The following is a 16,417-nucleotide window of genomic DNA, read 5'->3' on the forward strand; positions in this document are numbered from 1 at the left end:
CTTTCCTTTGTTCTTACACCCAGGAGGGTAACCATGAATCTTATAGCATTTGTCCACCACATGCCCAAGTATTCCACAGTGTGAACAAACTGGCCTCTCCTTTTTACCATTATACTTGCTGGCATAGTTACCCTTGTTAGATGAGGTATTAGAACCTCTAGAGAAGAGAGCAGCAGATTCAATTGCAATGGCATTAGAACCAACTCTTCTTTGCTTTTCTTCTTGAGTGATGAGAGAGAAGACTTTATTCAGTGAAGGCAAAGACTTTGTTAGTAAGATTTGTCCCCTAACAGTTGCAAAAGATTCATTAAGCCCTATCAAGAAATTCATAGTACACTTCTCTTCTTGATACTCAACCCGAGCAGCCATTGAACCATAGGTGCAAATACCGCAAGAACATGAGGGAATTGGCTTATAATTGACCAATTCATCCCAGATTACCTTGAACCTTGTGTAATAACTACTCACAGAGAGATTATCTTGAGAGAGAGTACTCACCATTCTTTGAAGTTCAAAAACCCTAAGGCCATTACTTCGAAAGAATCGATTCTTGAGGTCTGTCCAAACTTCTTGCGCAGTATTGAAGTAAATCACACTTGAAATTAGATCCTTGGACATCGAATTGATCAACCAAGAGAGAACCATTCTGTTACATTTCTTCCAAGCAGGGAAGATTGGATCTGAAGAACTTGCTAGAGCTTTAATGGTGCCATCAATGAAATCTGTCTTGTTCTTGGAATCAAGAGCATAAATGATAGATTGGCTCCAAGTAGCATAGTTCTCTTCAGTAAGAGGCTGATTAACTAGAATCAAACCAGGATTCTCACTACTATGCAAAAAATAGGGGCTAGAGGGCTTTTCCCAGGTAGGCACAGAGGTTTGAGAAGTAGATGCTATGGAATCTGTATTGGTAGCTATAGAAGCCATTGGAGAAGCTTGAACTAGGTTTTACAGTGAACTTAGTTTCAAGAATCAGAAAGGAAAATGTGAGCAAAGAATTATAGAGTCTTTGCAAGAGGAATCAACGAAAGAAAAAGGAATTACAGAGTGAAAAGGAAGTTTCAAGAAAACTCAACAATGGAGGATGAGTTAGGAATCGATGGAATACACTGAGCCAACTCACTCTGATACCATATTGAATTTTAGAAGAGAGAAAAACAGAATGAATGAAATGCTCTGCTTGAATATTATTGAAAACCTGATTAGCTTATATACATTAAGTCACTTACTCAGAAAACCAAATAACTAATTGACTTAACAAACTTAACAAACCGGTCCACTAATAACTAACTCAAATATCACATGATCAGCACGTGATGACTAAACAACAATAACAGTAAAACTACATGTAGCACAGCAGTAACATTAAACGACTTGCAGCTTGCATCAAGCTTGACTGCAATGACTGGTACTTCTTCAACAAAACCAATTGGTGTCCCATAGATTGAAAAAGGATTTATAAGTTACCAATTCTACAATGCCCACAGACGGAGTGCTTTGTTTCAGATCAATTCTTTGCTGCAATTGCTTCGATCCACCCGGTGAAAAGCCGTAATTCACCCTGAGGAATTCCTACCTGTAGACTTCCTTGTACTCAAAATGAATTGTGCTTTTTTTCATTGATTATTTCGTAATTCAAAAATAAATGATAATAAAATTCTGTCACAAAAATAACTCATAAACCCCTAAACCCCTTTCCATCTCTGTGGCCTTTCCGTAGCCATGGGTTTCTTCGACCTGAACATCGCATATCTTGAATCCTCACCTTCCGATAAGACGCCAGTGAAACTAGGCTACATCGGCATCGCCTACAACCGTACGATCAAAGGCGTGATGTCCGATCACGACCGTTCCATCTCCCTCCTCTCTCTCTCTCTCTCTCTCTCTCTCTCTCTCTCTCCTCCTCCGTCAATCTCCACCGTGACCTCCTCAATGTTCCACGCGCCTCACTGTCTGCGTCGAAAACCAGTCCCAAGCTCTCGCACTCAACTCTGGCAACCCTATCTTGAAAACCTACGACTTGGTCGCCGTCAAGCCTTTGGACCAGAGCGCGTTCGACGATGCCTGTAACAAATCCGAGGTTCGTGGTTTCGTATATTTTTGTTTGAAAAAACAAATTTTTTTGAGGTTTTAACATTGATATTGTTGATGAACGACGTAGATAGACATAATTGCAATTGATTTCTCAGAGAGGTTTGTTTCATCAATGGTTTTCGTTTTATTGGCTCTGTTGATAAGAAATTTTTGGAATGTTGATGGATATATGTGGCTTTTCGATTTGCAGCGTGGAGTTTATTTTGAGATTATGTATTCAGATCTTATCGCCAATGTCCAAACAAGGAAGGCAAATGATAACCAATGCTAAGGTCAGAATTGCAAAATTTTAAATTTCTCTTTAGATAATTTGATGGTATATTTTGCATATCTCATCTGTTTTTTTGATACGTAAAAAGATTTCAATCAAATACTGTTACCTGCTCCATTCAATATGCTTTCTTCACTTCGAGTGTGGTGCAAATTAATCAATCGGGAGTTCCAATCTTAGAAATAGGTAGACTAAGAACTTATCATAAAAGAAAAGAAAAGAAATGGTTAAACTATGAAATAAGAATTTTAGTAGCCACCTGATCTGAGGTGCATAAAGTCTCCTCACAAAAGCTGAATTTCACTTGGCCACATTTTGGTCTATCAGATCAATTTTCTTTTTTGGATGAATAAGATGATTTCATTGCCAAAGAAAAATTAAAGAGATATACAGTATAGCTCATATAGCCCAGAACAAGCAGCTAAGATGGAACCAGGGAAACAAGAAAAACTAAAACTTGCTCTTGAAATATTGATAGGGCCGTATCTAGAAACTTGAGGATTAAGGTTTGGTCAATAATCAAGGTTACTTGGAAGTTGGAATAGATTTCCCACTTCCAATTTGTCATGTTGCATTTTGTGCCAAGCTTATAGTAAGCACTAAGCAGAGAGGTAGGATTTTGAACCACAGGCCAGATGTAGTAGCTTGAGGCTTTATCTTGCCTGTTATATGTGGTTGAGACATGTCTGGATTTTGATAGACTTTTAATTTTTGTAGCAAATATTGCAATAGTCTCAGAAGTCAATGCTCTGTAAATTAATCATGTTAGGGAATTCTTCATATTTTATAGGTGCTAAGTCTTGTGGGTGAATTTCTATGATCTAAATGTGTTAATAAACATTGTGTTGAGTTATTGTTGTATCTAAGTTATTGATGGATCTGCCAATTAATTAAACTAGGACTACTAATATTTATTTTAATCAGTTGCTGGTGGATTGGACTGAGAAAAAAATCTCATTTTCTCAAGTGCTGCCCCTTCGGTAAATGAACTAAGAGGGCCATATGATGTTGCAAATTTTTTGTCATTGCTTGGGCTCTCTATGGAACGGGCTAAAGCAGCTATTTCGAAAAATTGTAGATATGTGGCCAAAAAGTGTAGGTATGTGTTAGGAATATGAAATAATTGTTGCAACCCTTTTAGTTAGGTAGTTATCTAGTTGTTTGAGATTAGGATGACTTAGTTAGGATTTGAGTACATGTAGCTCATTTAACATATGGCTTAATTCATACAACATATGTTTAATTAGCTAGCCAATTACCTTAAGCCATGTGGGCCAATGAGATTAGAGCTAGTCTCCTATAATTACATAATTGTAATTTAACATTAGATATCAATGAAAAATAAACCAACTCATTGCTTAGTGCATTTTCTCTCTCTCTCTTAATATTTCTCTATGGAGGGTGACTCTCGAATTAAGTCAATTTCTCTTCAATTCCCATCAATTCTCCAATAATTCCTATCCATTCTCATTAGGAACCACCGGGTTTCTAACAACTAGTATTAGAGCCAACAATCTTAAGATGAGCGAATGTAACTGAAGAAAACTTTGGAAAGAAATACGGTAGATGGTGAACAAAGTTTCAGAGGATGTCAAGGATATTTCAGAAAAGATCAAGGCCTTGGCTAAATCTAAAAAGGCCATTAAAGAGGAGCTCTCAAGATTGCAAGAGGATTTTGAGAACATGATGGAAGAGGAGTTACAATCTCTTGATTCAATGGAACTTGAAGAAGAAATAAAGTTCCAAGAATCTACTGTTGTAGTTGAAGTCGGGACGTTGATTTTTGTGTCAAAGTGGATGATGATATTCATGTTCATGCTGCCCTTGAAGTTCAGTCCAAAGAACTAACAAAGAAGTTGATGATGATGCAAGAATCTACAGTGCATGAAGTTGTTGCTGTTGGCATGGATATGAGTGATCCAATGGTGTTTGATTGTGGCCAAACTCATACTTCAACAGATGGGGCTGCTCATGTAATCAAGAATGAAGGCATGAAATTAACAGCCACTAACGTTGGTGGCAATGCAATTGGATTTGAACTAGATGATTCTTTTCTTGGTGGCTGTGGTGGGATAAATGATGGGTTCCATAATCTAACTAATCATAATTTTTATAAGGACTTGGTGTGAGTTGGGATCTTAAAGGTTGTGAAGATATAGAAATTGCTCTCGAGAAACTCTCTCTAATTAGCTTCATGGGAATGTGATCAGTTGGATCCATTTACCGCATTATTTGCATTTTGTGGACAATCGTCTCCTTACCCACGTGATTTGTCTCCTTACCCATGTGAGTTGCATGGGTGGTCATTTGTTTGGAAGTTTTTGGTCTGTGACTTGGAATTTGATAGAAAGAAAGGCTATGACATAAAGATTTCTTGGCGCTCCTTTGTTGATCTAGTTATTGATGGGATTTACTTGCTCAAGTTACGGGTTGTAACATGGTGCTTGGAAGTAGTTGGTGTGTTTAATGTTCAAGATGCTTTGGAGTATTGGGTTAGTGGCCGGTTTTCCCTCATGAAGGTGTCATTTCACAACAACACCTTGTGGGCAAGGTGTTTTCAAGGGGAGAGAAATGTTAGAAATACGAAATAATTGTTGTAATCCCTTTAGTTAGGTAGTTGAGATTATGATGAGTTAGTTAGGATTTGAGCACATGTAGCTCATTGAACACATGGTTTAATTCATAGAGCACATGTTGAATTAACTAGTCAATTATCTTGAGTCATGTGGGCCAATGAGATTAGAATTAATCTCCTATAAACACATAATTGTAATTAAACATTAAATATCAATGAAGAATAAACCAACTCATTGCTTAGTGCATTTTCTCTCTCTCTTAATATTTCTCTATAGAGGGTGATTACCTCGAATTAAGTCAATTTCTCTACAATTCCCATTAATTTCTCTATAATTCCTATCTATCCCCATTAGGAACCACTGGGTTCCTAACAATATGCACACTTTTTGAAACCTCACAGTTAGAGACGCTAAACTGATGTTTATATATGTTGGAAAATCTTTTGCTCACTATTTGCAGGGCTCTTATAGCCAATGCTTTGAGGAAAAAACAATTTTACAAGGGTGCAACAGAGTGGAAGCAATACCATCAGGCGCCCAATTAGATGCCAACAAAAACCTGGTTTAAATGGGATCCCATCTCTAGTGGTGAAGGTGATTTGCTATTAGAGGACATGGTGAAGTCCTTTTCTGCCTCCAGTAAAGTATCAAAAACCGTGAAAACCATTGATTTTGCTTCGGTTATTGGCAGCATGACATCACATGGTTTTCAAGTCAAGGATTTGATATCTCAAACTGGGGCTATGCTCCAACCTCCAGATAATGGAAAAATCTCTTTTTCTGCTGCTGAAATTGTTTAGGTACCTGCTGCAGCTACTGGACTGCCTGAACAGTGTGATAGTGTTGATCTTCCAAAATCAGATCAAACTTTTGTCTTTGATACTCCATTGATACATCAAGTCTCTGGCTGTGAAAATTCTCAGAACTTATACTCACCAAATGATACTGCAAGAGCTTTGACCAACTGTGAGGAAATTATAACTCCTACAACCACCTCCAAAGTAGAAAAGGAGATCCAAATGGGTCTCTGATTCTTGCCTTCAATGTAGCAGAAAAGCATGATTTGCCAAATGAAAACATAATTTTTCAGGCATCGACTCGGGACTCGGAGTTAGATGTTGCTTGTGATGCTGATGCTAAAAGAGAACTTTTGACACTGTCTGAGGATATTGGTCTTCCTGCTTCTCCAAATGAAGAATCTGAGAGTACGAAAAGTTCTGATGAAGTACTAGGTATTGCAATGGTTGGAGTTTCAATGGAGGTAGATATTACAAATGAACAAAATACATGTTTGGCCTTGAATGATCTGCCTTTACCAGAGCATTTTTCAAAGAGAGAACAATTTAGGGATGCTGGCAATGATGCAGCTATACTTGCTGATTGCCTTCCAACTCCAGAGTCTCATATTGAGATGACTATTATAGATGATTTTTCTGTTGCAAATCATGAGTCAACAGAGCTCACAATGGAGCAAAGGGACGGAGAAGCTGATACTAGGGTTCATAATCCAACTTGCAGTCAATCTATATCAGGTAACACCTCTAATTAGTGTTTAGTATTACTGTATTGGTTTCATACCATCCATATTTATACTTAGTTTTGCATTGTGATAATTTTGTGAAAATTTTGTGTATTCCAAACATATTTAAGCATAGCTGTTCTTAGATTTAGTACATCCTGATCATCCTAGTTTTAGTCACAAAACATATTTAAACATACCAAACAAAACTTTTGAAGCTTAAATGTAGGTTGTTTTAGTTACACATGCATCTAGTTTTTGGGAGATTTACTAATCTGCTAGAATAGCTTTTGACTCTGATGATATTGTGAGCCGGTTTCATGTAGGCTGTCCTAATCCTTCTTTGATGTTTCATTTGGTTTTCTTTTGTATAAATTTCTTGTATATTGTGACAACTGTGAATTTTTTTGTAACATTTGAAAGAATTTTATTGAAGATAGGCCATCATTGCTGCACTTACAATCAAAATTTCTGAAGCTTAGATTAGGCTTTTTGAGTCATAGGTAGATCCAGTTTCTTCTGAATGATAGACCTGTATGCACAGCTTCCAGTTTTTTTTTTTTGGGGGCATGAAATTGTGATTTTATTGTCAGCTGTCCTGGTCTTGTTTCTATAGGATTTTAGGTCTTTTAAAAATTGTTTGCTCCGAGTTTTGTAGTCTGTCATGGTTATGCTCAGTCTAGCCCTCTCTCTCTTTGTGTGAACTGGAAAATGTTTATCTACAAATTAGTTTGGAGAGAAATTCTTCAAACTCTGCTGATATATTTTTATTGGATGTGAATTTTTGAAAATCTAACCGTTGGATTATATGTTCTTATTATATCTTCCATGCTTGAAAATTTTCAAGAAGATCAAATATCAATAACTATGTCATCAGTCAAATGTTTAAAATTCAAGTTTTTATAATATAAAATTATATATTAAAAATAAGTTTATTGATCGAATAGTAAATAACATTTGATCTGGACAAAATTTGATACGTGTATTAAGAACATAAAAAACATGAAATCCAATAGTTAGACTTTTAAAATTCAAATCTGATTAAAAGATATCTGAGGAGTTTGGAAAGAAACTTGGTTTGAACCAAACTGGACCACTCCCCCCCCCCCCCCCCCCCCCCCCCTTTTTTTTTTTTTTTTTTTTTTTTTGTTGGGGGGGGGGGGGGGGGGGGGTGGGGTGGGGGGTTTGGGGGGCTGCAAATTTAGCCATACCAATGATTTACTCATGAACCATACTTAATGCAGGGAAATCAAAGACTGAAAAAGACATCTCATCGAACTGTTTTATTTCCTTTCAAGCGTTTGTTGAATCGTGTATCTTTCAAGAAAAGAACTAAGAAAAATTAAAAGCGGGGTTAAGATGCTGTAACCGTGAAATGATTTTTTTCCCTCTAATTATTATTTTTGATCGGCATATCACATATGTAAAATTGTTGTGTGTTGTTTGGTGCCAACGTTTTCTAGCCATCATTGCTAACCATTCTTGCTGAATGTTGGCAACTTTTGCCAACAATCTTTTACTGATCCAAATTTTTTTGATATGAGAATATATTTTGCGAATGATTAGAAAGCAGATGAAAGTCCTGAAATTTCTCCAAAATCTGCCATTTTTTTGGATGCGGTCAAAGTTGGTCTGGATAAGGATTAATTCTCCTGAGAGAGGAGAGAGTTTTACAATGATTTATGCATTTTTTTTTTAATTACAAGTGGTGGAGGCGTATTCAAATCTAATTTCTCTCCATGGGGGATATTGCGTGATCTCATTGAGACACAAGTCACTTGACAATAATTTATACGTATTTTATGTGTGGCATTTGTACTACAACAATAACAAACAATGCGGTGTCTGTTCTACTTCTCTGTTCATTAAAAAAAAAAAAAAAATCAGATTTATTAACTTACTAAGAGCATCTACATTGGTGAAGTCATAAATTTATCAATTTTGCTCCACAAAAGCTACTTTATCTATTTTATCTCTTTGTTTTACAAAACACCCAACATTAGTGGTCTTATTTTAGCTCTCATCATAATAAAATAATATAAATAACACAATAACATAATATATCCACTACAATAACATATACTACACATTAAAATAACATTAAAAACAACATTAAAAACTACAACAATATAAATAATTACAAAACATACAGCCCACCACCACCCCGGTCAATCACCACTTCACACAGCCCACCACCACCACCACTATCCACAGCCTACTCCATTCGCCACCACAACCACCAAAATCAGCCCACAACTACCTAAGAAAATCAACCCGAAACCACAAAAATAAAACCCACGGCAACATTAAAAAAAAAAAAAAAACCACCTGAACCTGCGTCTCATATTCACCCTAGAGCTAGCTATCATCGTCTTCTCAACTCTCTCCCTAAACATTTTCGCAATTTGATAAGCCATAACCCACCATAGCTTGTTCCCTCACAAGCTTCCCCACTCCCATGCGAAGAAGAACCAAAAAAACTAGCAAAAAAAAAAAAAAAAAAAAAAAAAAACACATATCGGAAACCCAAAAACCTAGCAATCCAAAACCCATGAACCCAGAAATCTTACCATTGCCGATCACAGTGCCATTTTGATGTCCGCCTTGACTAAGCACAAAGCTTTGATGGGTCGGCGACTGGGGAAATCTTATGGGTTTGCACTGGGCAAATCTGATGGGTTGGCGGCGAGTGGCAGGGAAGATGGGTTGGCGAGAATGGAGGAAGAGAGGGAAAAAATAAAAGGGAGAAGGTGAGCTTCAACGGAAAACTTGGGTCGGCTTGAGGAAGAAAGGAAAAAACAAAGGGGGAGGTTGAAGACTGAACCGAAGGAAATATGAAAGAAAAAAGAAAGAGAAAAAAAGGCCAAAATGAGAATTTAACCATAATTTTCCAATTATATAGTTAGTAGTTCCGGTTCCCAAACTATATTATTTACTAGTATCTCGATTCTATAAGACTCGATTTTGGCCTATAAATCAAGTCTCAGAGACTTGATTTATAACCCTTATAAACATCAGAGAAGAACCCAGAGAAAAAAAAAATCAGAAACAGAAAGAGAGAAGAACCCAGAACATATCAGAGAAGAACCTAGAGAGAAAAAAAAAAAAAAAGACCAGAAACAAAAAGAGAGAAGAATCCAGAACATCAGAGAAGAACCCAGGTCGCGCACCATGCGCGATCCAGGCTAGGCAGTGCGCAACCTGGGCCACGCGGGACCAGCCTAGGCAGCGCGCGACTTAGGTCGCCTCTCCTATCTGATTTGAGTCTCTAGATTCTTTTCTCTCTCTGATTTGATTGTTGTGTTTCTGGATTTCTTAAATTTTTTTTTGTGTATTTTGGCTTGTACGAATTTTTTTTTTTTTTTTAATTTTTTTGATTTATAAATCGAGCCTTAGAGACTCGATTTCCAGGTAGGAAAAAAATGCCACATCAGACCATGGAAATCAAGTATTTGAGACTCGATTTATAGGCCAAAATCGAGTCTTTTAGATTCAAGATGCTAGTAAATAATATAGTTTGGGAAACGAAACTACTAACTATATAGTTGGAAAATTATGGTTAAATTCCCATTTTCGCTAGAAAAAAACAAAGAAACTTTATTTAATTGAAGGGGCAAATAAAATATTATTATTATTTCAATATACCTTTGAGCTACAGTAAACAATTATTTTATCTATTTTACCTGCACACATGCTGCAGCAGTGGATCTATTTTAGCTTTCAATACAATAAAATAATATAAACATCACAATAAAATAATATAACCACTACAATAAAATAATATATTTCACTACCAAAAAAAACATTAACAGCACCGGCCACAACCACCTCTACCATCAGCCACACCCATAATCACCACCACCACCACCACCACCACCAGTTCACAGCAGGCAAAAAAAAAAAAAACCCAAATCTCCAATTTTTTCCCTTAACCCAGACCAAACAAAATAAAAAATCACCAGAAACCCACCTGATCGGCGAGCAAGCACTCCGATGCGGCGTGGGTTTGGTGAAGCAGCACTGATGCCGGCGTGGGTCTGGTGAAGTAGCACTGATCGGCGAGCAAGCACTCCAAGCAAGCACTGATGTCGACGAACCCAGCCACCCACCGATGTCGATTTACCCACACAACCACAACCACCACCACCACACCACACCCCACAGCAAAAAAAAAAAAGAAGAAAAAAAAGTAAGGGCAAGATGGGTTGGCGGCGTGGATCGGCGGCTGGGTCTGCGGCGTGGGTCGGCAGCGTAGGGTTGGGCTGGTAGCGGTGTGAGGAAGTTGAGAGAGAGTTGAGAGAGAGAGAGAGAGAGGTAATATTTTAATGGGGGCAGGAATAAAAAATTAATTTTTTTTAGCTCTAAGGTACAGTGCACATCTATTTATATATGTGCACTGTAGTAAGTTATCTAAAAAAAATAAGTATAGCTCCACTGCTGGAGCAAGTTTTTTGTGTGTGATGAGCTAAAATATACCAATATGGTTTTTTAGCACCATTGTTGTGAGTGCTCTTAGTACCTATTTGCTGTAGCATGTAGTCAAATTATTTTGGCTATTATACCAACAATGTGCACAATATTTTGTAGTTTGAGGAGGCAAAAATAGGATTATAGCTATATGCCTCCACCAATAATGATGCTCTGAGTCAATTCATGTACTTGTAGTCAATCAAATGCAACTTATTTTTAACATCTCATCTCCCCTCCTTTTCCCATGCTTGAAAGATCGGGCTAAAATCAACAGTATTATTACTAAATTGGTTGACACTTCTTAGGATATGTTTGGTAGATTGTAATGTAATAATTATTTGTATAATTTAGTTATTCAGCAATTTGATTATGTTTTTATTACTGGGAATAGCTATTTCTTATGAATAAATATTCTTCAAAATGAAGAATAATTATTCCTCTCTAAAAGGGTTGGAATAGCTATTCTTTAGTAGGCGTAATAATTTCTAAAATTGATATATTTTCAAATAAATAAACTTTTTATATACACATAACAATTATGAAAATAAAAAATCATCAAAAAATAATTCATCACTTTCTCAAATTTAAAAAAAATATTTTTTTTTTAGGAAATATAATTGTATAAGTAAGATATTTTCTAAAATATATCTTAAATTTTATTCTAATGTTACAACTCACTTAAAAATGAGTTTAGTTATTCTTTTACAACACATTTTATTCCAGTAATAAAGATTATTATTCCTGTTGCAATCTTCATTTAGTGTACCAAACTTGCTTTTAGTTTTTTCAACAATACATTCAAAACCTCAAATCCTCCCTTCTTGAACTATTGAATTATCAAAAATAAGAATGGGCCAAAGGCCATTAGTTACACAGATACAGAAGTGGGCATTATTAATCATTGAATCCAAATGACATCTTGGAATTGAGGCTCCTTTAGACCATCCGGCAGATTAGAATACATCTGTAGGCCTAGATGATTTAAGAAATACTAACTTTGCCAGTGAATTGGCGCAATAACTCCCTTACCTGTAATTGTAATTGACTTGTACCATACATGGTTCTTGAGGAGGCATGGCTACATGGGGAAAGAAATGAACAAACTTTAGAGCATAGTTCTTCCTTTTCTTTTTAGGGTAAATGTATGAAGAGAAATGTTAATGGATACTTTTAAGGGCATTGGTTTAAAAAATATCTTTAGAAATTTTTTATGGAAAAAGAGAAAAGCAATTAATTTTTTTGACAGTTTTTTATATTTCTCATAAAAATGGTTTAGTAAAATGATCTATTAACAATTTGCTCTAAGGGTACTTGTTACTATGACATATCTCTGTTTCTAGAACTTTGACCTTTACCTAATTGTATCACTTCAATTTTGAATTATTTTAGTCACACCACCTATGTTTAATAATTAGTTTAATCACACTTCTTTCATCCATCATACCGTTTTGAGTCGTAAACAAATGAATACATGACCCTTGACTTGAGAAAGAAAAAGAAAATACTGTTTTATATGTCTAGAATAATTTAGAGATTTTTTTTCTACTGTATTTTACTATTTTATGCTTTTTTTTTTTAATATTACTTTAGATATAAAATTATTATAAAGATAATGGTAGAAGTGTGTGTTGTACAATGTGTCATGTGCCCATCGACTAGTAAGCCATATGAATGACATGAATATCATGATGTGACACTTTCATTACCAATTTGATAAAGAGATGGATAAAAAGGTGCGATTAAATCAAACCTATAGCATAGGAGGTTAAACTAACAATTGAAAACTCAGGCAATGTGATTAGAAAATGATCAAAATTGGAGAAGTCCTTCTAGAATCCTTCTCTTTACAATTTTGCTCTTGTTTTATATTTTTCATTATCTCCAAAGTTTAGGCTATTTTTGTATTATATGAAAATTTCCTCCGTTTTCTTTTTTTGATAGGTATGATATGTTTGAATTTATTAGGGCATTCTTTCTATGATAATTGTAACCTTTATATAATTTTTTTTTAGGTGAGATTAGAACCTAGGTTTCTTAATTAATGACAATGGATTTTTACATTGAACTAATTAGAGCCCATCTCTTTTGAAACTTAAAAAGCAATTATTTTTGTCTTGATGTCAAATGCTCTCTCTCTCCCTCTCTCTACCCGAAAAATTTGTTGTCAAGTTAGGGGCCCATTTGGCCTATGGGCTATACCGCTATACAATTGGAGGTCAAGAGAGAAAATGAACTTTACCATATTAAATATTATAAATTTAAAGGTGCATCCATTGGCATGCTATTTAAAAATTTAAATGACGTGATACATTGTTAATTACAAAAAAAAAAAAAAAAAATCTTAACTATAAAATAAATGAAATGGAAAAGATCCTTTTACAAAACTATTTGGTTATTTTTTAAAGCTTTTCTTTGAGGTGGGATATAAAAATACTTCTTTGTGAAAATGTTGGAAGTTAAGGGTAGTAATCTTGAAATTCAAGGCATCTACTATGACAACCTAAATTTTAATGTTAGATAAGAGTGTATTATCATATAAACCTTGTAGGTTTTTTTTTTTTTTTTGAGAAACAAACACACACACACACACACACATATACAAGGGAGAGGGAAAGGGATTCTAACACAAAGTCACACCACAACTCCATTCAAAAGCCATTGTAACTTTTAAGGGAGGTCTTGATCGTGTCTGTAATGAGTTATTATAAGTTCAGTATTAAGTGTCTAAGATGCAACTCAAAAGAAGAAGAAAATGAAGACTTCAATTGCCGTTTGATTTGAAAAGTAAATTTAGACCTCATATATGTTATTCAGCAAAATATTAGGTTAATTTACCTATTATGTTGATCTAACAATTAAGTTATAATAATTAATAGCTCTATAACTTTTGAACTCTTCCTTATATGGACACCTTCATGGATAGCGCACCCGTACTTCACAATCAGAACCTTCAATTGACTCCAAGAACCTCTTGAAGATTTACTCCACAGCAATGTTGGAATGATGGCTTTGTGGCTTCAATATTTGATCTCTCCAACAAGAAACAACCTGAAAAGAAAATCCCCTTTTAAATTCATGGGTACACATGATGGAGACTAAGATTTTTTCACTAAATCGCTTAGAGTTTTCTGCTTTTCCAACCTAAAGGAAGTTGAACATAATATTCCTTTATATAGAAGACTTAAATAGGGTTAAAAAAAAAAACCCATGGCTTCATTTAAAATATGTCAACAAATCTAACTCTATAATTTTTGATTGATTGAACCTCAGTCGAACAACAATCAAAATGACATATTTTCTTTCTTTAGAGTTAATTCTTGTACGCATGATCATGAACTTAAATAATGAATTATGAACTCATTTGGCAGTTACATTGTCTTGGATTTCTCCAACTAAAACTGAACACAATTTATGCTCACTCCATCGAAACAAGGTTCTCAACACTTCCTTCACAATGGCTCCCCGGTTGGGATACGGTAATCTTGAATCTGACATGTATTAAACAAGTTGGCTATTGACTTGAAAGTCGTGCGTTACGTGCAAACATATAAAAGGGATTATTAAGGATGCCTTGTTCAAATGTTTATAGAGATTTGCTGTGCATATCAAATAAAGAAAACCTAAACCTAGTTTTCACTAACACCTGAGTTCAAAAGATCAATCTTAATCTGGTGTTGCTATTTGATAATCAAGAAGGTTGAAGCCACAAAGGCCTATTCCCAATAGCTTGTGGATTTGAAATCTTCAAGTTAGTCTTTGGAGTAGGTGAGTCAAACTGATAGTGAAGGATATTTAAAATAGAAGATTCCATAGGTGCTGGGGAAGATTTTGGGGTTAGGTCAATAAGTCATCTACCGAGTAGAGTCTAGGGATAAGGGTTTATCTCAGATTGTTACTTCAATTGTATTAGTCAATTCCTTCGTGGGGTGAGGGTATCCCCATAACGATTTTCCTTTGGAGATACTTTATTGGTTTTTGACTTTGTCACTATATATTGTGTTCTTGTTTTGTTGTTATTTGTTATCGTTTCTCCTATGGTGATATACTGATACGCGTGAAAATTTATTTATGGCCATATTGAATGCATAATTGGTTAATTGACTTAAATAATTCAATCTCCCTTAATATATTAAGGGGTCAAAAGTAGTATTTTTTAACACCCAACTAAGAAAAGGGAGGAAGAAAAAAAGAAAGAAAGGGGGGTGGATTGGTTACGAAAACTCTGCTTTGCTCCCTTTCCTCCATTCTATTGGAAGCTAAAATGGTATAAAGGAGCTAAAAGGGAATCTAGTACCAGGATCTAGGACTCACTTTTCTATCGCAGTTTTATATATGATATTATATAATTTCTTAAGAAGATATTGCTTCTCATGTGCTTCTGCATTTCTTTGTCTAATCTAAAGTGAACACTTTGTGTATAATGGTGTTGTAAAGGTGTCATGCGGCTTATCTTCTCTTTTTGCTTGATCAACCACCTACATCATTATTATTAAGCATGCCGACTCCAAATTAATAGGGATTGCATAAAATTAGGATGTGGCTCATGTTATGGTGTTCAATTCAGCGTGAGGTTGTATTTTATTTTATTTATTTGATAATTAGAGTGAAGAATTTAAATCTTGAATATTTCAGTCGGTAATATGAGGTGTCAACAGTTGAGCGACATTGCTTTTGACAATGTTGCCTTGTTTAATTAATTTAGAAATATAAATGCAGTTCACCTAGAAGCGTGTAAATATTTTGTGCATAAAATTTCAATTTGCTAGTGATTGATGATTGATGAGTTTTTGGACCACAATCTCCTCTGTATTTAATTTTTGTCTTTTAATTAATTGGATAATTTAAGATATAATATATAACCATTTGTCAGTGATTAATGATTGATGAGTTTTGGGACCACAATCCCTCAGTATTTAATTTTTTTTTTTTGGATTAATTGGAGAATTTAAGATATAATATATAAGAAATTGTACCTAAACTTTATTCAATATCAACATTACATATTTATTTTTTTAAAATGAAATGAAGAAATTCTTTAGATATATAAAATAAGAAAGACTAAGGAAATCTCGTATTTCTAGATGGGAATTTATAATGAAAAAAAGAAAAAGAAAAAGAAATTGAGTCCTGTAACTTTAGGTTTTAATTTAATCTTTGTTTATCACATCTCAAAATTAATGAAAGGTCATCTATGAATTTAGTGCGTGACAGCCTTTATAGCTTAATGATATTTCGTCGAATTTCCAAAAAAGAAGAGATGAAGGTTTTAAACTTTTAGACGGTAGCATTTGGACAACATTGTACGAAAATAATAAAGAAAACCTGAGCGGTTTAACCAGCCTCAGTAAGAGCTCTTAGATTATAAACTTATATGCAATAGACCCCAAAAATTGTCCTACTGTATTTGAACATAAATATGACCGTATCTAGAAGGTTAAAAAAACAGAACTTTTGTGAATGTTTCTATTCTAGAAGAACAAGTTTACC

General features: G+C 34.9%; 2 protein-coding genes across 2 annotated transcripts; both read left to right on the forward strand.

Annotated features, from left to right (window-relative positions):
- The first annotated feature begins 1,476 nt into the window (after positions 1-1,476).
- LOC115988274 lies at positions 1,477-5,992 on the forward strand. The gene is made up of 3 exons (XM_031111836.1): positions 1,477-2,080; positions 2,285-2,366; positions 5,742-5,992. The coding sequence occupies exons 1-3, from the start codon at positions 2,061-2,063 to the stop codon at positions 5,970-5,972; spliced, it is 333 nt and encodes a 110-aa protein (XP_030967696.1). The 5' UTR covers positions 1,477-2,060; the 3' UTR covers positions 5,973-5,992.
- Positions 5,918-14,587, forward strand: LOC115988290. The gene is made up of 2 exons (XM_031111838.1): positions 5,918-6,473; positions 14,299-14,587. Exons 1-2 carry the CDS (start codon positions 6,182-6,184, stop codon positions 14,430-14,432), a joined length of 426 nt encoding a protein of 141 aa, XP_030967698.1. The 5' UTR covers positions 5,918-6,181; the 3' UTR covers positions 14,433-14,587.
- The last annotated feature ends 1,830 nt before the right edge of the window (positions 14,588-16,417 follow it).

This window comes from Quercus lobata, chromosome 1, assembly GCF_001633185.2.
Source record: "Quercus lobata isolate SW786 chromosome 1, ValleyOak3.0 Primary Assembly, whole genome shotgun sequence".
Taxonomy (NCBI): domain Eukaryota; kingdom Viridiplantae; phylum Streptophyta; class Magnoliopsida; order Fagales; family Fagaceae; genus Quercus; species Quercus lobata.